Source organism: Cyprinus carpio, chromosome B23 (genome assembly GCF_018340385.1).
Source record: "Cyprinus carpio isolate SPL01 chromosome B23, ASM1834038v1, whole genome shotgun sequence".
Lineage (NCBI taxonomy): Eukaryota > Metazoa > Chordata > Actinopteri > Cypriniformes > Cyprinidae > Cyprinus > Cyprinus carpio.
Genome location: NC_056619.1, coordinates 15337888 through 15359975, shown reverse-complemented (window position 1 = coordinate 15359975; position 22088 = coordinate 15337888). Strand labels below are relative to the sequence as shown.

General features: G+C 36.9%; 1 protein-coding gene across 2 annotated transcripts; it reads right to left on the bottom strand.

Annotated features, from left to right (window-relative positions):
• Positions 1 to 832: 832 nt before the first annotated feature.
• On the bottom strand, positions 833 to 22080 carry LOC109072228 (adipolin-like). 2 transcript variants are annotated; one of them, XM_042750795.1, is made up of 8 exons: positions 20772 to 22080; positions 11243 to 11347; positions 9701 to 9812; positions 9363 to 9541; positions 6721 to 6829; positions 5207 to 5300; positions 2991 to 3069; positions 833 to 1750 (listed from the first exon to the last, which is right to left on the bottom strand). In XM_042750795.1, the coding sequence occupies exons 1-8, from the start codon at positions 20943 to 20945 to the stop codon at positions 1652 to 1654; spliced, it is 951 nt and encodes a 316-aa protein (XP_042606729.1). In that variant the 5' UTR covers positions 20946 to 22080; the 3' UTR covers positions 833 to 1651. The 2 variants fall into 2 exon arrangements, with proteins under 2 accessions (XP_042606729.1, XP_042606728.1); XM_042750794.1 differs by lacking the exons at positions 833 to 1750; positions 2991 to 3069 and having other exon boundaries at positions 5154 to 5300; positions 11243 to 11350; positions 20772 to 22055.
• Between the last annotated feature and the right edge of the window lie 8 nt (positions 22081 to 22088).

Below are 22088 nucleotides of genomic sequence, written 5' to 3'. Positions count from 1 at the left end.
GATTATTTACAATGCAAATGATGCAAAGAAGCATTTTCCACACTACCGCACCAAAGAATATTTTCCATGAGCTTCATCGTGCGGCACTGGGTGTACGTCCTGCCTGCTTTATCGAGCAGAGAATTACGAACGTTAGCAAGATTTCAAAGCTCATAAAAGTCATTTCAAGTCAACCGCAAGCATGCCCAGGTGAATAGATATATTTTACATTTATTGAATATAATTTCCATTACACCACAATACAAGCAAATACTGTATATTTAAACAGGTTCTCTTACATTAATTTCACTTGTATTGAGATCTACTGGAAGGCTAGAAGCCAATAAAAAAAATAAATCTGTTCTAATTGGCAGATACATTTAAACATAAATAATTTGTATGGAAAATTGTACATATGCTAATATATATGTGCATTTGATTTTCTGTATTTTCTAAGATAAAAACAAAGACGACGTTTGAGGGGAAAAGGAAGAAAAGCAAGAATAAACTTCCATGGAGACGTGAAAAACAGAGCATTCAGATGACGTTTTTGGCATTGCAGTAAACAAAATGAGAACTCAGCAGGACTCTAACATATCTAATCGATCATGGCAGTAGCTTTCCAAACACACATTCACACACACTTCTTGATAAACGCTATTGTTTGGGACTGTTAGCTGTGGGACATAAAAATAGACTGAGTCATTCATCTTGTTTCTTTTCTTGTATTTGGCTGTTTCCTTCTTTTGGCCGAGTATAATGGAAAATCTGTTCTATTATCAATAATCAAGTCACTACAACATGCTTTTCTGAGCTGCATAGTAAATAAAACTTTGTCTAGCTTGTTATATTTAAAAATATAGGCATGTATGCAAAGGAGGAGGTGCTTTGGGTAACACCTCTAAAGATCACAAAATTCTTAAAGGAACAGTTCACACAAAAATGAGAAAATGTAGAATTTTTTTCTCACCCTCATGCTATGAGATGTAGAAGAAATTTAGCATTAGGAATCTCAAATGATGGATTAGTTTTTATCAGCTGTTTGGATTCTGACGGCACCCATTCACTGCAGATGATCCATTGCAAGTGACGTAATGCTAAATTTCTACATATCTGTTTCAGTGAAAAAGAAACCCATCTTGGATGGCCTGAGGGTGAGAAATTTTTAACAAATTTTCATTTTGTGGTGAAATATTCCTTCAAGATAAATCCAAAATAGTTTAGCTCTTGTATTGCAGAAAACCTCTCACCATAGAAAACAAACTGTGTATATAAACATTCTGTATAAACACTATTAATTAAGAGGAAGGACATAACAACACAATGTCAAAATACAAAAATCTCTTTGTATACATCTATAAATCACAAAATAGGACATGGTGAGTGGAAACAGTGAGAATTGATCTTTCTGAAGAGGTAAAAACCTCATTGTAGACGGCACATGAGAGAGGCAGATGTGGAACGACTGTCCTCAGTAAAGTCTTTCAGTTTTGCATCCAACTGTCTCTGCTTTGTGGGTTTTAAAATGTCCATGTCTCATCCATGAGCAAGCCGGGAGCTTTGTAGCAGTCACATATTGTCTCATGAGGATATATGGTGCTGGTTGATAGTCCAAAGAGGAGCTATGCAGTCTTACATGGCCTGCCAGATATAGTCTGGCTGTAAAACAAGGCTATACCCCCAACAACATGCCCATGAAATCGGAACCATTCTGTATTGTGATCAATGCTCCAGCTGCATTGTCCACGAATATGGAGGTGTACTGCCCAGCCTGTGAGAAAGAAAACATCACATTATTTAAAGTCAATGTCAATCTGCAACACATTTTACTTAATTTTATATATTTAAAGGGGTCATGAACTGCCTTTTATTATTATTGTTTTGCACTCTTCTCTGAGGTCCACTTATAAAGATTTTTACATCAAAAAAACATCGTAATTTAGAAGTAGGCTTTTTTGTCCTGTTTTGACCCCCTCATCAAAACGCTCTGTTTGAATAGTTGTGGCGGAATGTAGACTCGGAAGTAAACACCTACTGCTATGATTGGCTAGTTGTGAATATGACAGCCTAAATTCTTCACAGATGGACGCAGCTGTTATTTAGGTTAAAAACGCATAAATACTCAGTACACATCAAACGATCTGTAAGAAGATAAAGCAATAGTGAAAACAGTTACAGATTAGTTTCAGACATTCTGAAAATCTAATTATGCCTTGTTTGCAAAACAAATCCACTGTAAAATGAAGTGAACAAAGGACCAAGTTCTTCCTGGCGTGTTCTGACACTTCATTAAAAAATAAAGTTCATGAAATAAAGTTTATCATTTGGTTTCTGTGTAGACCTGCATTTGCAGCTCTTGTCATTTACCTACAACGTGCGTGAATTGGTGGGCGGGACTAAACAGGCAGTGATGTGGAAGCAGCCGTTGATCTACTTCTGCAGAAGCGGTGTTTATCCACACTATTACATCATAGACTGGTACATTCCACAACTTGTAGTTTTGGCAGACTGGGTTTAATATATGCTGTTTTTAGACTAATGAGAGAGTTTTAAATTCTGAAACTTTCAGGATGTTATTGTACAATGACCACTCATATGTCAAAAGATAAAGGGAATTTTGATTTCTCAGTTCATGACCCCTTTAAGAAACAGGTTATTCAGTGAGATGTTTTGGATAATGAAAACTGTGTTTCATAACAGAATTAATCCAGAATGTGGCGTTTACAAAAATAGCTAAGTTAACTTTTTTAAATAATAAAAACATGCACTGATGAATCGCTCACAATAAGACACATTCATTAACAAACTTATTTCATTTTACAGCATTCAAATTAACAAATCATTCTGATTCATTTTAAGTTAAGATTTTAACTAGGTTTTTTTTTAAAAAATTATTATTATTTTTTTTTACCTTAACAGCAGCAGAAACACCAGATTTGTATGATAAGGATACAACTACATAAAAGTAAAACTGCATTAAACTGAATGGAGTGTGTTTAACTAATTCTTACCTGAAGTTCTAGCAGTCCATGGACAGATACTGTAAATATCTTGCTGTTACTCTCAAGGCCAACAACCAAAACCAAAAAAATACAAATTCAAATAAAAAAAAAATAAACAAAAAAATCATAAACTAGAATAATACACATTCAATTCAACACAAAATCAACACAATAAATATAAAAAATACCCCTATCCTGACAGTTCACAAATTCCCCTATCCAAGATATGGAAGCAAAGTATTGTTAGACATAAAATAAATTAAACTAAACTAAACTAAACTAAACTAAACTAAACTCAAAAAAAAATAAATAAATTTCATAAATAAATAAATAAAATACTTTTTTATTTGATTTTATTTTATTTCAGCAAAAGATAAAGTAGTATAATTGTAAAATAATTCCATTATAATTCACTTTTACTTAGTGAAATCGTGGCACATTGTTAAGGTTATTCAAAGAAAGATCACTTTGTTTTGTTATACATGAAAGTACATTCCTTAAAATGAATAATTTTCCTTTAAAGGTCTCTATTAGCACTTTGCAGCAATAAATTCTAGGAATTACCCTTCAGTACTGTTGCTAAGACCAACAGGGACCCCACGAGTCAAAGGTGGCGGTAAAGGTTACTAAGGTGACAAGGACCAGACTGAAGGTGAGAGGACATTTTTTAAAGGCCTGCTTCACTTTAACACAGGAAATGCCTTGCTGGTTCCACACAAGCTAGAACAGACAACATGCTTTACAGCCCATGCATTACTCACTAAGAGCAAAAGAGCGTTAACAACCAGCAAACACTGGAAGAGACTTCCAGGCTGATCTGCCACCCCATTCCCCCTTCCCCACCTCATGTACCCCTAGTAGTTTTTTTCTCTCTTTTCTTTTAAGTAAATTCGTTTTTGTTTGATTTGTGAAAGAGGATTTTTATGACATGCACTCACACACTTAAGCCACTGAAATAAAAACCACATGCTCTGAATGTAAAAAGGAGCTCAAGAAAAATAAAAATTTTCATCATAAGTGATGTATTCCTTAGAGTCTGAATCATGAATTTATATTGATGTGGATGTGGTCTGTGGACAACGGGTCCAAAATCAAATGTTAATAAATAGACTGCTTGAGGATAAATTATACATAATGTAATCATAATAACTTTTCTAACAAAATTGCTGGTGTCAGATTTTCTCCTGGATGGTTCTGCTAACAGAACTGACACTAAGTCTAACAGAAAGACCTGAAACCAAAGAAAATCACAAGAAACTCTGTGTGGCCAGTTGGAAACGCACTCAAATTCTAGCACTTTAATTATATAGTTTGAATGATTCATTCATGAATCAAACATCACTACTTTTCTCAAGAGGTTTTCAGTAAATAATAATTAAAATTTTAGTCTGCTTATCCCACAAATCTATTGTATGACTTTATAGGACTTGTCCAGAGCCCCTAAAGGGGCATTGGAGGAAAAAATATGAGACGGGAGGAAAAATATATTTGAAAGCTTTTGCGTTTGCTCGCAAGATGTTTGCAATACCTGAGAAATGTTGTGTTCATTCACAAAACTTTTGCCTTCTCTCACAAAAAAAAACTTTTTGCAGTTTTGCATTACCCAGAGAAACTTCGCATTTGCTCACAAAAGCACTGAAATATTGTTTTTTCTCCCACCTCATATCATTTTTGTGAGTGAACACAGTTTCTGGGGAATGTAAAAGCATTACATTTATTTTTCCCCCATCTCATTTTATTTTCCATCACAATTTCCCCTTATGGGCTCCATAGACTTGTAAAAAAGTATAATGTCATTGTATGAACCCCGTTTATGATACTTTTATGATAGTTTTGTGTCTATTTAAAGGTATAGTTCACTCAAAAATTAAAATAGTTGCTGGTAGCCACTGACTTCCATAGTACGGAACAAAAATACTATGGAAGTCAGTGGGGTCCAGAAACTGTTTGGTTACCCAAATTCTGTTCAACAGAAGACAGAAACTCATATACAGTAGGTTTTGAACAACATAAGGGTGAGTAAATAATGACAGAATTTCATTTTGGGTGAACTATCCCTTTAAGCTTGTTTGCAATGGCATAAAAAAAACTATAATAAAAAAAAAAAAAAAAAAATTAAAAAACAACATAAAACATTTTAATAACATGACACTAAACACAATAAACTGACAGAATTTTTATTTTTTGGTGAACTATCCCTTTAATGTGATATAAAGCAAACTTACGTATATCTGTGGCAGAGTGATTCAATGCAGATCAAAACTCGGACATTGTCTCTGGCTCTCAGCTGGTTCTTACTTTTCTTCACCTCAGTGTGGTCTGGAAGAAAGTACACAAAATACAAAAAAATATATTTCCTGAGAATACTTTTCAGACATGCACTACAAACTGTTGTATGAAGAGTAAAGGCTGTTGAAATGTTGTTTGACAGAGCTTTGTATGTGGAGCACACGATGCCACAGCCAGTCATGTTTGACCTCCAGCCACGTCTAAATATTGGTCTGTTCTATAAGTCTGCAGTGGATTTGTGAATTTGTTTGGGGATGTTGATTTTCTGCCACAGTCTACTGCAAAGAGCCAATTCCTTTTCCCAGAGCTGCATGGCGGCGCCACAGCTTAGAAGAGTTTTGCATTCAGAGTCCCTGGGGCTTATTTCAGTGTAACTCCACATAAGCATCGCCTCTGAAAGGACGGATGAAGGATCACTGGTCCCCCTCTTTAGGGCATCAACCAACAAAAACAACAAAAAAAAGGACGGTTGTGCGCTTTCAAGCACGGCACAAATTTTTTAGCTTTTTAAACATGCAAGATTGTGCAAGACACCCTCAATCTCAGCAAACAAATGCAGCATGGTTGGAATGTAAGTTACAGGGGAATGCAATCCATCTGTTGAGAAAGTGCCAAGTCTGAAACACATCCATTATATGATGGCATCTCCTGATAGAGTCGACATTGAAATATTAATTTGTACCCCATGCATTTGTATTTATAGCAGAAAAAGTGAATTTTCAATTAATCTCTCTACTATATTTGGCAGACAATTTTATCCAAAGCATATTTAAAAAAAAATAAAAAAATCTACATATCCATCAAAGTAAGCTTTTTTTTTAATTCATATTTTATTCAGTAAGGATGCATTTAATTGATCTGAAGTGACAGTAAAGACATTTACAATGTTACAGATGTTTTGTATGTTTTCAAAGTAAACTATTCTTTTGAACTTTCTAATTATCTTTTCCACAAAAGTATTAAGCAGCACAACAGTTTTCAGCACTGATAATTTTGAGACCAAATCAGCATATTAGAATGATTTCTAAAAGATCATGTGAGACAGAAGACTGGAGTAATGATGTTGAAAATTCAGCTTTGCCGTGACAGGAATAAATTTCATTTTAAAATATACTAAAAAAAAAAAATTGTATAATATTTTTTATAATATTACTTTTTCTAATGAAATAATAAAATAACATATATATAATTACATATATATTAACATATTCAATTAGTCTTTTGACTGTAAATTCTGTACCATCCATATACAATTTTACTTTCACCGTTAATTGTGTACATTTTTGCAGTTCATTCATGCATTCTATTGTTTGAACATGGGTTTGATTCCGCTAATCATTATCGTACCTCCAAACCTCATAAAAAAACATGAAATATAAATAGGCAAACAACATTTTGTTTGTTCAGAAAGTTTGTTACTGGTGAGGTGAACCCTTCAGCCTTTCCTTACCAATATGAACGTTGGCAGAGAACTGATAAATTCCAGTTACAGGAGCTGTAAATCGGCCAGTGGACTGATCCATCCCTGTCCCTCTGAGGAAGGCACCTTTGGCAGGAGGCTGAAGATATTAAACAGGTGATAATTATATAGGGCCTTACAATGAACACACCTAATATCCAGTGATCAACACCCTTCACTCTATCTCTTTTTGAAAAGACTGCTGAGCATTCCAAGCATCTCAAGAATAGGTTTTTCATCAGAATTCTTGCTCTCCACACTTTAATAAACGCACATGCAAATCAAGCATTCTGCATACAGCGTTTGAAAATATACCAGTTTTAGGGCTCAGTTTGGGAGCACATAACCATTAAATGGTTAGAAATATGTAGACATCTGCCAAGAATCCTCCGATTCTGTTTTTGATCATAACTGCACACTGCAGCCATGCCAGACCACATTATTCTGCATTACGCCTCCAGAACCCACCAAGAGTTCCAGACTCAGACGCTTTTATAATGAGTCCTCCGATTAGTGTGCTAAACACTCTTCGGTTCAGCCATTTTTGTGCTGTCAGCTTTGAACACATACAATGAATGCCTTTCATATACATGTCAGATCCCAACAGATATGTGAGAAGGGAGTGATTTTATTTGACATCTATTTCTACGTTGGATGAATAAAGCTTTGCATTGACATTTACAACCGTTATTTCATCCATTTGACAGATTTGAAAGACTATATGATCATAATTTCTCTAATACGGAAAGTAAGAATCATACATCCTCAGTGATCAGCAGAATTAAATTGCTCATAGGAGCTTAGATTAAATCTTGTCCACATTAATCATTCGCAGTTTTTTCCGTAACTAAAAGACGCTGCTAAAACATGGATTTTCGGTGTGTGTCCTTGAATGATCAGAATGCCACAGAGTAAAGCTCTTCCTTGAAACAGCTCACTGTTTCAAATGGTGTCTATTTTTATACACACCACTCACTCGTCCAAAACCTCAGACAGAGTACCTTTTGTACACCACCAAGACAGCAATGTAGCACATTTGAAAAAGGATATATTTTTTAGGAGGAGGGTGGATTAGACCCTTCTTGATTGGCTGAGTAAACATTCAGCCAATCCAATGTCTTGTCACTAATGTTCATGTCAAGAGTCAATCAGGAGCTTACAATCACAGGTGGTCTTAATACAGTTGTGTCTTCAAAGTTGATTGGGGTGGAGTTACAGTCTCTGTCTGACTGGCCAATTGATTTTGTAATTATGTTTGGTGATGGAGAAATTACACATTTCACTTTGAACACACACACACAGGTTGGAAGCATTTCGAAATGGTGTTTAATATTGTGTAAAACTGTCACCATGAAGAAGCCAAATGGAACCAAGACAAAATAAGCCAATCTGAAATTATTTGCAACAGACTGGAATTTCTTATATTCTGGCAAAAGCCGATCCCGCAACGAGACGATCACATGTTCGCTTTGGAAGCTGTATCGTTTACTGTAAATGACTGTGTTTCTAAAGAGCTGGAATGCTCATGTGAATTAGCATTAATGTGAATTTGCTGTTACCCGGTTTAATATGCAGTGCTTCCTTCGTTTTTGTTGAGCTGTTAACAATAATGTGCAGCACAAGTATAAAACACATTCAAAATGCTCTTTTTTGTTCATTTGATGGTAAAAGTCTAGATATAGGCCTAAATGTGACTGACTGCATTATTTGACCATAAGCTATAAACATAATAACTTTTAAAAACAATAGCTTTACAATAACAGAAGACATCAGTGTAAAATGGATGATTAAAGACTGCTGAAAATTAAAGGGATACTCCACCCCAAAATGAACATTTTGTCCATATCACCGTATGCTGTGTATGCTCTTCTGTGTCATCCATGCCACAAGGATGCGCTGTTTCTACATGTATTTAGCTTTGATTTGACACAGAAGCGCATACACAGCATACAGTGATATGGAGAGACACAGAGGAGACTGTTGACAAAGGAATTATAGAATAAAGTCATTATTTTTGCTTTCTTTGCTAACAAAAATTGTTCCCTTCGCTTCATATAACACAGATTGTACGTCTGATGGCAGATGGAGTATTCTGACGACGACTTTCATACCTTTTATGGACCTTGACATTTCTATTTACTTGGCAGTCTATGGGACAGTCTCAAGCCTCCCGAAATATCTTAAATTTTGGTCCGAAGACAAACAGAGCTTTTACAGGTTTGATGTGATTAATGACAAAATTTTCATTTGGGGTGGAGTATCCATTTAAGACCTAATTATTCGGGATACTGGTCAAGTATGCAATAATTGATGACGGGATCAGCTCAGTTGAGCCACTTCTTTTTAATGAATAGTTCAAAACAAGTTGAATCAGCTCAGTTGAGTCACTTCTTTTTGAATCAAACAATTAACTATGACATTTAAATCAGTGTAGAAACTGATTTGTTGTTCATATAACAATGTGCAATTAAAGATATCATAAGTATTATGCAGTATTATGTTTTTTTGTTTTGGTTTGGTTTGGTTTTGTTTAATATAAAGTTAGGATATATTATATTGATAATGATGGATTGATGGATAGATACTGTATTCCATTATGTTATAAGACAGATATATTTGCTGTCTGCACTTACTGTCTGAAAGTTCTGCAGTTCAGCCAGAGTCTTTTTGTCCACAACGACAGGGCCTTTGAGTTTGCAGTGGAAGGCTTCCTCGATTCTCCTGTAGGAGGTCATACTCTCTAGGGTAATCAGAGCCGTGGGCAGACTGGGTTCATTGGGCCTGTCCACTGCTGCTCGCCTCTCTGTGGCCTCTGTTCAAGCAGATCACAAGCAGACACATCACTGTATGCACTTAAAGACACCTCGTCATCACTGTATCTCTCAAAATGTCCAGCTCATCTTCATGATAGCCACTTGATGATGATAGAAAATGTCCAACACTGGGATTCATATGTGTTGTGGGTCCTCACCTTTGATCATTTCTTTGAACTCTCGTAGCAGGACCTCTTGAGTGACCTCTGCCCCAGGGGATCCTGGGGGTCCCTGTGGCCCTGGAGGTCCAGGAGGGCCCGGGGGACCAGGCTGATAGGCAAAGAAATATAATTGTTATAGAATTTCAAATCAGTTTAATCAAGACTCAAACTTCTTTGAATGCTCAAGAGCATCTCACTTTATGAAATGACATGTTACAACTTGAAATGTGTTAAGGAATGTGTTATGCAATATATTACAAATTCTCTTGTATAGATAAATAATACATTAAAAGTTCATTCTTAGACACTTAACTTTTTTGAAGTGCAATCCATATGCAGTGGTGCTTGTTAATTCGTATATTGCACCTGAAGTTTAACATGTGACTCTAGCTACCTATTTTATTAATTAGCCATCACAAAATGACTTGTACAGTAAGTAATGGTGGTAAGCAAGTGTAGGCTAAATATACTAAAATACAAAAAAAAACATGCACATTGCCAAAAAATGTCACTGTAGGTGCTTGGTAAAATAACTGTACATTTAAGAAAAAAGTTGGCTCACCATGACTGAAAAAAAAAACCTTAAAGAAATAATTAACAAAAATTATAATTTGCTGAAAATGGACTCACCCTCAGGCCATCCAATATGAAGGTGAGTTTTTTCTTCATCAAAAAACAGATTTGGAGAAATGTAACATTATACCACTTGCTCACCAAATGATGCTCCTATGCAGTGAATGGGTGCCGTCAGAATGAGAGTTCAAACAGCTGATAAAAACATCATAATAAACCACATGTAATCCACACCACTCTACTGAAGTAAAAAGCTGTGTTTGTAATCAACAGATTGATCTTAAACAGTTTCTTCTGACTAAAATTTGAGTCCTCTATCCATAATATTGCTTTCTCTAGTGAAAAAAGTCATCTCGTCTGAATCAGGAGAGAAATAAGCACAGTTTACAAGCAAAAACAGTCCAAAACAGTTATAAACAAATATGTATATGTAATGTAAAAGGACAACAGGAGAAGGACTTTATCACTGGAGGAAGCATTATTTTGGACTATAAACTTTTAATCTATGAAATTTTGGTCAGAAGTGATGGTTTTATGTAAAAAATTGCCTTGATGGATTTGTTTCTTACAAACACAGTTTTCACTTCACAAGACATTGGTTTATGGACTACATGTGGATTACTTGTGGATTATTGTGATGTTTTTCAGCTGTTTGGACTCTCATTCTGACAGCACCTATTCACTGCGAAGGAATTGTTGGTGAGCAAGTGATATACTGTAATGATAAATTTCTCCAAATCTGTTTGGATGAAGAAACAAACTCATCTACATCTTGGATGACCATACAGTCACAAATTCAACACTAATTCTTGATTTATAGGAAATTATGTCTTTAATACTATTAATCTGTACATTCCGGGTGAATGAAAATTCCTCTCCTTGACACAATTTCAGCTCTGTCTCACATGCAACTGTTGATTATGTGTTTGACATTTGATAATATGTGATTGTAAAGATTTTCCGCACCAGTGGTCGTTTTCGCTTTCGGCATTTTCCGGGAAAGTTGCCTACAGGTCTCTTCACAAAATCCATCCATGATCCAAGAGGGTCCACTCTCTGGTTCTCACTGACCTGCTGAATAAAAACACAGAAATGATGACATGCATGTTGTTGTTGTTGTTGTTGTTGTTGTTGTTTTCATATTTCTGTATAACTTGAAGTATTCCGGATATGATGCAAACAGTCACTGGGAGAAGTTCTAACTGTGTGATTTATCAGAAGCGATCATTCTCCCATTGGCATTGAGTGAATTCCAACTTAGCTAATATTTGATGAGTCACTGGGAGAAGTTCTAACTGTGTGATTTATCAGATATTTAATCCAGCGATCATTCTCCCATTGGCATTGAGTGCAGTGCATTGTAGCTACGTAAAGAAATCCAATGAGTCATAATTTCTGCTTACAACCCCTCACAGGAAAATTATGTCTAAATATGCTATTAAATGGTGCCAGACATCAAGGCAGGTTGCACCACAGCAGTAAAGGAATGGGTCTTTTGTGTGGCATGCAGCACTACCTCATGCCAAACACAGTCAGTCAAATTTTCTCTTGAGGACTTTACTCTTTGCTTAATTATTCCTTCTCAGTAGTTCTCTCAGGTGTTACGTCAAGTTTGCCCAGTAGGGTCTGTGAAAAACAAACAGCCTTTCAAAATTGATCTCTCTCAACAAGTTTCCATGAGCACAACGTTACAGTTCACCTAAAAATGAGAGGCCCGAGACATTGCATTATACTGTGGGTTCCTTTTTGCAACTCTTTAAACACATACAGTGGCTTTCAGTGGAAACATTGCTGGCTTCTTCTATTCAATAAGCTCTCAGAGCCTGAAGTTCATTTCTGCGAGGTAGATTTCTAATTCAGAGAGAGGTTATCAAATATGCAATCTGTGATATAACTCATTCTATTTGGCAACAGTTTGAACCCTCTAAATCCCACACTGGAATGACTTCAGCAATCATCAGCCAAACCAATGACATCTCCCCTTTTTTGGAAGATTCTACAATTTGAGCTACTTTCTCAATAGTAGCATTCAGAATTGTATATAAAAATGGTTTAAGATGGCTGTCTAGTTGAAAGAACACACTGTTTTCAGGGGTGTGATGAAAAAGTACTCCTGTACATCTCACACCTACCTACAAAGTACCAATGAAGTAATCTGCTGTTACTCAGATACATTTGTAAGGTAAAAATCATACAATGATCCTTACAATCTCATTTAGACTATCAAAATGAGTCCATATTACACCTATCATTAAGATCTAAATCCAAATTTGTGCATTCAATTTCACCTATCAATTTCAAAAGCTAAGAAAAAAAAAGTTTCCTTTTTTTATTTTAAAATGTGAAAACCCGCTCTCTATATATTTTGACTTTTAACTGAATAGCATTTTGACAGCACTCACAAATGTAACTAAATATGAAATACAAATATTTATTTAAACATAATTATTACTTGGTCAACTAACCACCAACAATGCCAAAGAGCTGACGATGTTTTTGCTTAGATGAAACGTGAGGCTTTATAAATCCCAGTAACCACAAATATGAATTGAATCTCCTTGAGCCCTTCACCTAAACTTCAAGTGACTGCGGTCGAGATAGAAACAAAGATAGAGACAAGTTGTAGAGGTGAGCTGTCTGAAATGGAATTGGTTTAGGTTTGGCACCGACACCTAGATCACTTATCTGTAAAACTAACATGCTGCATCTCTTCACAGAAAGACCTGCCTCATGTTAAGCTGCAACAAAGTAACCCCTTGTTTTTCTTATACATACTGGAATGGGACAAGCTCATATTTTTGCTTGGGTGTCATTTTTTTCCTCTCCCTCTATTCTTGTGACAGGAAACAAAATAAACAACTTGACTAGCACACAAGCCTCTCACATGTTGGACGTGTTATTGTTGTGAATTAGGAGCCCGGAGACAGCCAAAAGACAGACAGATTTGTAAAGATACTGTTACAGCAGAAGCCAATCCCTCAGATCTTCCCCAAACACTGGAAGAAGACTTGATTTGTTTCTTTTCCATTGTCTTTTATGGAATGCTTTATAAATACAGACTGTATCATCAGTATGTCAAAGCAACGCAGAGCAGGCTATTCGTGCCAAAAAATGATCCACGGGATTCTAATATTACGAAAAAGAACAAACGCTCAGGTCATGAAGTCCTCCGAATTCTGTTGATTCAACACGGTTCTATTAAGGATCAATATCGACTTTGGCGGCTCCATTGAGTTGTTTAATTTCCTGTCCCAAATAGAAGTATAAGCCACAGATGCTAGCACAGAAGCTAATTTAAAGCTTAAGGGGAATGTACTCTCTTTTGGCCTCAGCAAGAGAGTTACAACCAGTTTCCACAAGATGGACAAGTCAACACCTTCACTTCAAAATATACAAGGACCTTCCATTAGCACTTCAAATGATCAGAGTCGGATGAGTTGGTGTACAGGGAGGATCCATAACTCTGTCAAGACAAGGATTAACTTGCCTGAAGTTGCTGCTTGGAAATGTCGTCGAAGTTTGTGGAGACAAATCTATATCCACGCAATCTCATTTCATCATGTTCCCTCGTGTTCTTTACTCAAAAAAGCATAAACCATTCTCTGACTGCCAGAAAGCAAGGATTCGGTTAAAGTTCTCTGAAATTTTTTTGGATACAAAGGAACATTTTCACATAGACTTCAGGCTGATATGGAATGTGCAGTGGTTTGCTCAGTGTGATAAACTTTCCAATGTTTCAGAGCGTTGTGTACACAGTCGATTCGGTTGACAGCGGTAGCATGGCTTGTATGAAAAGCCCTATGCGCTGAAGTATTTCAGATCATGACAGATCATGGCAAGCTGTTATTATCTCAGCATACCACTGGGGTGGATTTTTCTCTGATGAGTTTGTTTTGGGGCTGTTAAAACAGCAGAGCTTTGTGGAGCAAAGCTGCCAAATGCTCCATTAGAGAGCAAAGAGTTTCGATGAGAGTCTGAGAAAAGCTGAGAAAAAGAGACTTAGGAGACTTTATAATAGCCCCACTAAGCAAACACAAAGCTATTTTCACATAAATAGATATATATAACCTGCAGCTATATTTTTTTAATTATTATTATTTTTTTTGTTAATTGGTCAAAAGGTTCGCCCAAAAATGACAATTGTGTTATTTACTTAACCTCATGTTGTTCCATACCTTCTTTTCAGCAGTGGAAAACAAAAAGAGACATTTTGAAGAATGAACAGCCACAAATTTCTCAATGTCTAAAAAGTATCTGCTTGCTCTTCTGCAAGTGCAAGCAGGAATCTGTAATTACAAAGTAATTTACTTTTGCAGTGTGTCAAACTTCTGTTTAATTGTAAATGGTTGTTTGCCGACTGCAATTTAATTTTTTGGGGTTTACCAGAACAAAGTGACTGAGTAATTTGATTAAATGTAGTGCACCTATTAGTGTATTGTTAGAGTTTTTTCTGATGATTGCTGAAAAAGAATTGCAGTAATTAGTTTCTATGATTAATTTAATAGTTATTGTTTAGGTAATAATGGAATATCAAAATTCCAACATTTATTTTTAGTTTTGAACTGTGTTCAAATAATTAGCTTGATTAACAATGCAACATTTCTTCACAGTTCGTAGTGCTCACTGTGTATTCAGAGAAAATAAACAAAAATCAGCTTATTTTCAGAGAAAAACGTCCGAGACTATTTTTGTGGCAGCGCGCCACAGCAAACATAAACACGGCCATAAAAATCTGCCTTGAGGCCACAATCAACAATTATGCAGCAGTGTTTGATTGCGAAAAACCTTGTAACGTCATCTAGGCTGTATATCCATTTCATTACACAGTCTGAAGGTACGAAATGACACAAAATGTTTTTACATGACATTAACTCAGTGACAAGTATATAGTCCAGACTTTACAAACTGGGTCTGTTCTAACACAGCCATGAGGTTTAGTGACATTTCATGAAGAAATTGCTTCTGTTTGTTGATCTTTGTACCTCAGGTCCAAAATTTACCAGACATTACAGTAACACACTGACAAGTATGTAGCTAAAAATACCCAACCATTAGGTCTATTTCTGTCTAAATTTAAACCTCTGTAAAAGTATTCAGCCCCAAATTCATATGTCAATACTGGAAATACTATCTGACAATTAAAAATACTTACAATAACACGTTCCTCAGGACTGTTGTCAACGCTACAAAGATGCAATAGCTGTTCCCGTAAAAATAACACTTGTTGACATTAAAAAATAAATAAAGCACGCAATACAAACACATCAGAAATAGTTGGCAAAAAACACTATACAGGTGCTTTACAGCGAGAAACAGTGACTGAGGGCTTTCCCAAAGTTATTGTTGTTTCTAGAAGGGTGTAGCATGACTGTATGTGCATTCATCCATGCATGGCTTGATGATTTTACCCATCCCATGCCTTTGGGAAAGGATCCCCCTTTACCATATCAACAAATAGACAGATTTGCGTGCATCCTCCATGTCACACACCCATTATTTCCCAATTCACCCACCATTTCTCGTATATAGCCTGGCTCATAAAAGACACTAAAATATGGCTGTACAACAATATTTATTTTCCTAAGTCTTATGTACACGGTATGTCTGCGAGAGAACAAAATGCGATGATGGTATGTTTCCAAACACAGCTTTATTGGTCGGTACACAGATTTATGGGTTTGATTATATGGACGCATTCACACCACACCTTAGATTCTTACCTGCAATTATAGTTTCTTTTGGTACCAAGTCATTACTGCTTTGGAAGTCAGAACATAGAGATACAAAAAGAGAAATGATTATTTGGCTGGATATCAAGCAGCAGAAAGCTTCAAAGGCCATCATTTAACAGGTAACAGACCCGGCACCACTGTATATTTCATTACCAAGGCCTCATTATTCTGTAATTCCTTCCCTGTAGACAAGGTCTGATAACTAACACACTCCAAATGGTCGACAGATAGAGTTTTTCTTTCGCATGTACGTTGAATATTTGTTTGGCAGTTACCATAAAGCTCCTTTCATCACATTCTTACATGAGCGGTGAAACAGGCATTTAACTGCTTTGTTATTACTCAGGGGGGAAAGCTGGAAATGCGCCCATTATAGGCCCACAGGTCATTAAACAGTGACATCAAAGACGTCTGAATCCAATTTACTCTCTATCTTCACTCTTACAAAGCTCAACAACATGTATGTGTCAGAATACACTCATAACTTTACAAAACTAACATGCAGGCGAGGTAATGAGGCTCTGTGTTGTTTTAATAACTCTCGCTGTTCCATGCCATCATAGCAGGGTAAACATTGTTTAGATATTTATATGTATATCAAGTGTGCATTCCTAGCTAGTGAAGACATGTGAGGGGAGAGAGAGCCACAAGACTTATTATGAGCTCTACTGAGGAATTATCCGGCCCTCCTCTTGCCATAAATAAGTCAAAGAGTTAAAGAGAGTCTGATTGCAGCATCACACCTGCTTTGTGTGTAAATTATAACGTTGAGCTAGTTTGCACTGGTGCTCATTTCCCTTATTATCTGTGGTAGGTCAAATGGACAGCTGAGAAATACTTCAGATAAGAACCTACACCGATGTTCATATGAAGTGTTATTGGAAAAGCAGTGTGTCTTAAGAGAGTAAAAAAGTTGTCTTTTGGTTTAGGGCAGGCTTTTTGATTTGAGCTATTTGTACCTCATTTAATGTCTGTACATGCTGTTCTGTTCCCTGCTCTGTGTCCTAATGTGAATGTCCTAGTGGCCACTGTTCAAGTAAATAGCAGGGATGGATTAAAATATTTTTATTCTTTGAAATTAATCACATTTGCAAATAAGTCATTTTGAATGTTAAACTTCAGATTTATAAAGGCTCTGTTTTTGAGAACACAATGTTTTCATGGCTTCTTCAGGTAGAGCTACTGAAGCCAAAACAGAGACAACTTACCATTCACTGGTCATTCTTTTATAGGGCTGTGTATTAATTCCTGATTGGATTTGATTTAGATTCACATGCTTGTGATTAGAATCCACTGTTGAGTCTATATAACTTCATTCTGATTCATTAGCCTATATTTCTGTCATATGAAAAAAAAAACATTAGACAGGGAACTGTTTTAGTCTGATTTAAACAGGTAACTCATCTTTTCGAATAACCATTAAATAAGTTGGCTCAAGAGAATTGAACTACACTGGTCATGCAGAATGTTTTGATTCACTAAAAAGAACTGGCTCATAACAGTCGAACTACACTGGTTGCACTGCACTGTATGCCTGTATGCATAGTAAGCCTTCATCACACCCTGCTAAATGAATAAATGTAAATGAAAAATTCAAAACGCAGTGACATCTACAGTACAATGAGCACAGAGTAAAAGACTGATATTGGGATTTTAAGGATCGAAAAGGCTTATATTGGTAGTTGGACATCAAGTTGCATATGGATCCTACAAAACCCACCCACCTGTAAAGATGATCTTCATCCCTATGAATGTCACACAGGGTCCCCAACCCGAGTGATGCTTTCTAGCAGTGACAAATCTGGCAAAACACTGGGTTTTAGAGTGATTATGTCATTACTCTCTGATTGTACGGGACAAGATGAAAAGAATGTAAGCAAAGTGGGGGAGAGTGACTAATCTTTCTCGAGGTGTCCTCTTTCAGGACCCTTTCTGTGAGGCTTTGTGAGGGGCTTATGCGGCCTGCTGCCCCAGTTTTTTCAGGGGGCCGCACCGCCCCTATCGGATGTCCCAGACACAGCGGAGTCAGCCTGGCCTGTGAATGACAGAATCAGTGGGCTGGGAAAGAGCTCTGCCAAGGGTCTTTAAATATTTCCCCACCTAACCTTCCCAGGAATTACATCATGGCAGCCTGCCTGTGCTGGGCCATGAAGAGAGAAGGAAGTAGATGAGGAAGAACAGGTAGTGAAGGACACACCTGGGATACAATGAAGGTACAGCATCAAGAGTTTGACTCAAGGTCAAAAGGCTTCTTACTGTCTTTTCTGTCACATTTGATCAATTTAATGGAAAAACTCTCACTGACCCCAAATGGTGCAGGGTTTCCTTTTAAACAACTTTCACACAGAAATCGATAGCAAATTTCATAGATAATTACAAAGAACATTGCAAGCAACATTGAGATAAACTCAAAATTAGATGTTATAATCCAGAAATAGTAAGTTCTTGTAATTGTTCTTTGATTTTTTTTTTACATACATGCATTTTGACAGTCCCTTTTTGAAAATTTCTTCATATTCATGCCAAAATAAACACAGAATGGAGATATGATACAGCCAAACTGTCAAAATATCAGTGATGTGTAAAAACTCAATAAGACAACAACCCTTGTCAGCAAGATCACTGAAGCAGCTCTAGTGAGAGTGGTTGGCACAGGGGTAGCTGGGAGTTACTTGAGAATGCCAACTCTATGGGTGGGCTGAGACAGGAGCTAATTTTCCAATGGAAACCCTGATATCTAAACAATACAGGAGCAATAAACAAATACAGAGTTGGAATAGTAATATGTTGGCCTTGTTGGAGCCAGAAAATGTCCATGCAGTTATGCACAATAATTCTGCTACAGACAACATTTGATATTTTCCCAGGTTTATGTGCATAGAAATGAAGGGTAATTCTGTATTTATTTATTTTATACGCAAATGCAAAAGAGTCCCTGTTTCCCGTTCTCATCATCCGTAACCTACCGACAACACAAGTCTCAAATAACAAACAAGCCCTCTTTCATGTTCTGGTAGAGAACACCTACTGAGAGGACTAATCGATGCTCTGATCAGACCTTCTGAATGTGCATTCTTCACATATCTCACGCTTCAGTCATCCATTTCGCACATTGGAGCCTGCAAACCGCTCTATTTATCATTCGGAATCTCATTCTGTTCTGGAGAATTAGACCTGTCTAATTCCCAAGAAACATACATGTTTGAGTCTGTGCCAAGCTAATCAGAAATGGTTGTAGCATCTCCATCATGGGCTTTGGATGAGCTAGAGCTAAGCTTGTTTAAACAGCCAAAGTTTGCAAAGCAGCCGGCGACTTCTGCTCAGGCGCATTTACAAAGTATGATGAGAGACAACTGTGGGTGCCAAATGCAGTCGGCTTTGCTTTCTGATGATGAGTGTGCTGACATATTTAACAGAGCATTTAAAACACATCATTCTGAGGTATTTTCTCTGCCTGGCTGTTACAGGGTGATTTGACACACTGTGAGGAATGATTGGTTGCTAAAATGCATTACATTTATACATTTGGCAGATGTTTCTATCTAAATAACATAAAGCGCATTTAAGAGATATAATTTATTATTCTGTGCATTGCCTGTGAATCCGGTTCAGCTACAGGAAAACTTAGTGTGCATTAGCGAACCAACTATAAATAAATAATATAATTATATATACTCACATATAACCATTTTATTAAAAAATGTACAGACTCAAGTTGGGGTCAGTACATTTTTTAATAGAATTCTCTTATGTTCACCAAGGATGCATTTATTTAATTAAAAATACAGAAAAGCAGTAATATTGTGAAATATTAACTAACATAATATACCATTTACATAACTATTTTAAAATGCAATTTATCCCTGCGATGGGGATGGGGAATTTTCAGCAGTCATTATTCCAGTCTTCACATGGTCCTTCAGAAACTGATATCTAATATGCTGATTTGGTGCTCAAGAAACATTTCTTATTATTACGTTTAAAACGCTTGTTCTGCTTTATTTATTTATTTGTATTTTTTTGGAAACAGTGATTTTTTTTTTCAGGATTCTAAAAAAAAAAAAAAAAAAAAAAAAAAAAAACGGCATTGATTTGAAATAGAAATCTTCTGTAATATTATAAATGTATTTAAATTAATTTAATACAAAAAAATCTCACTGTCCACAATCGTTTGGTAGTGTATATAACCAATGTGTCGTATCATGTCTTCTATTATTTTTAACGCAATTTTAGTACCCAGTTAGGGTGGGCTTCTCAATAAAACAGAGCCCCAAGACATATAAAACATAGTAAGAGTGGCGTCAGCTGTCTGTGTGTTTTCGCAGCCTTGAGACTGACTGATTACTACAATATCAGAAGTTTCTTAGTAAACTGAAGAAGACATTATAGAACAAGACAATAAAAAAAAAAATCAACCGTTATCAAAAACACAGACATATGACATACCCTGAAAATGTGCAAAAATTGTACGTTTAGCTTGTCCCATGGGCCATACTTTGAAAAATAGACTGCTGGCATATTAGTACTTTAAGATAGCAACTTGTACCCTTAAGGTAATAATAAACACATTTTATGGGTATATAAGGCACAGATGTGCACTTTTGAGGATGCTGCCTCAGTATCAAACATTTATATCAGTAATCTTATATAAAACAATAATTTGACATCTGAAGTGGAATCTTAAGCATATTCATGGGAAATGAACATAGTTTAAACATAAGAAAAGCAATAAGAAACTATCATATGACATCTATGATGTATACCTTCGTACTGCCATCCAGCTCCTCGCTGTTGGAAAGAGTGGTGTTGAATGCTTCAGTGTACTGTGGAGCGAGCTCCTTCGGCCTCTTATGCACCTTCTTGGCCTCAGCCCACCCTAGAAGGATGCACTGGCTCCAGAGCACTGCCGTCACCACAGCTAGCAGCCAGAAACGCATCTTCAGCCCACCAGCCAGAAGACCGTAGTAGGTTCAAAAAGCAGATGTTCTTGACTTGGAGAAATACAAAAGAACAGCGAGACGTCCCACACGCTTGACCTCACTGGAAGAAAAATACTGTAATAGGCAGGCAAAGTGATTAAGGGACTTGTCCGCTCCACCTGATACCTCAGCCTGGTCTTGATCTTCTCAACAGCCAACAATGTGAAGCAAGGGCTCTTTAGACAAAAACAAAGCAAAGCTTACTCGACTATGAAATGTGTCAAGTGTGGAGTGGTCCTGGGAAATGACAGGTCATCGCTGAGCTGACAGCAAATAAACCCATTAGTGAGATTTTTCACGCTTCCTGCCCCATGGGGGGTAGCAGAAGGCAACTGAAGAAGGTCCCAATATGGGAAGGGGGGAGTGGATGGAAATTACTCAGATTCCCTCTCACTTTCTCTCTGGTTCTTTACCTCCGTCTCGCTCCTACTGGGATGTGGAGTCTTTGTGGTGATGCATCTGAACCGATTCTCTGGTAAGTATTGTTGAGTTCTTGCCCCATCAGTCTTCACATGTGGTTCCTTCTTGAAGCCGAGGTGGGGGAAAAAAAACGTCCTGAGGGAATTGGAAGTTGGAAACACTCCAGTTTTCGTAGCCTTTGGCCTTCTCCTGCCTTTTTTTTCCTTGCAGGGAAAAATCAGTCCCCCACGGCCAACTTCAAAGCAGAGAAGCACTTGACGGGACGATCGCACCCAAATCCATCAGCCCAGTTCTGCAGGGTGACAAAAACACATGCACGCTCACCTCAAAGTGTGCAATCTGTGTGGACTTTGTGGTAGGTCTTGCTCACAGTTGTGTTTTCACCCACTCCAGATCTTATGCTGTTGCTCCTGCACTCTCTCACTCTGCATACAGGAGGGCTTGCAGCAGAGTTTATCACAGCCCCCTCTCTGTCTCTCGATCTTTCTCTCTCTCTTTCTGATTCCCCTGCTTCTCCTTTCCTCATCAGTGAAACTGGCAACCTCAGTGGGCTCAGCCCTGTTTTATCTCACTAATGAAATACTTAAGTCTTGAGGGAGAGCTCTTTGGCAGGCAGACTCTAGGGAATGCGTGTTCATGTGTGTAGGTGTAAATCTGTGTGTGTGTGTGTGGTGTAGTGTC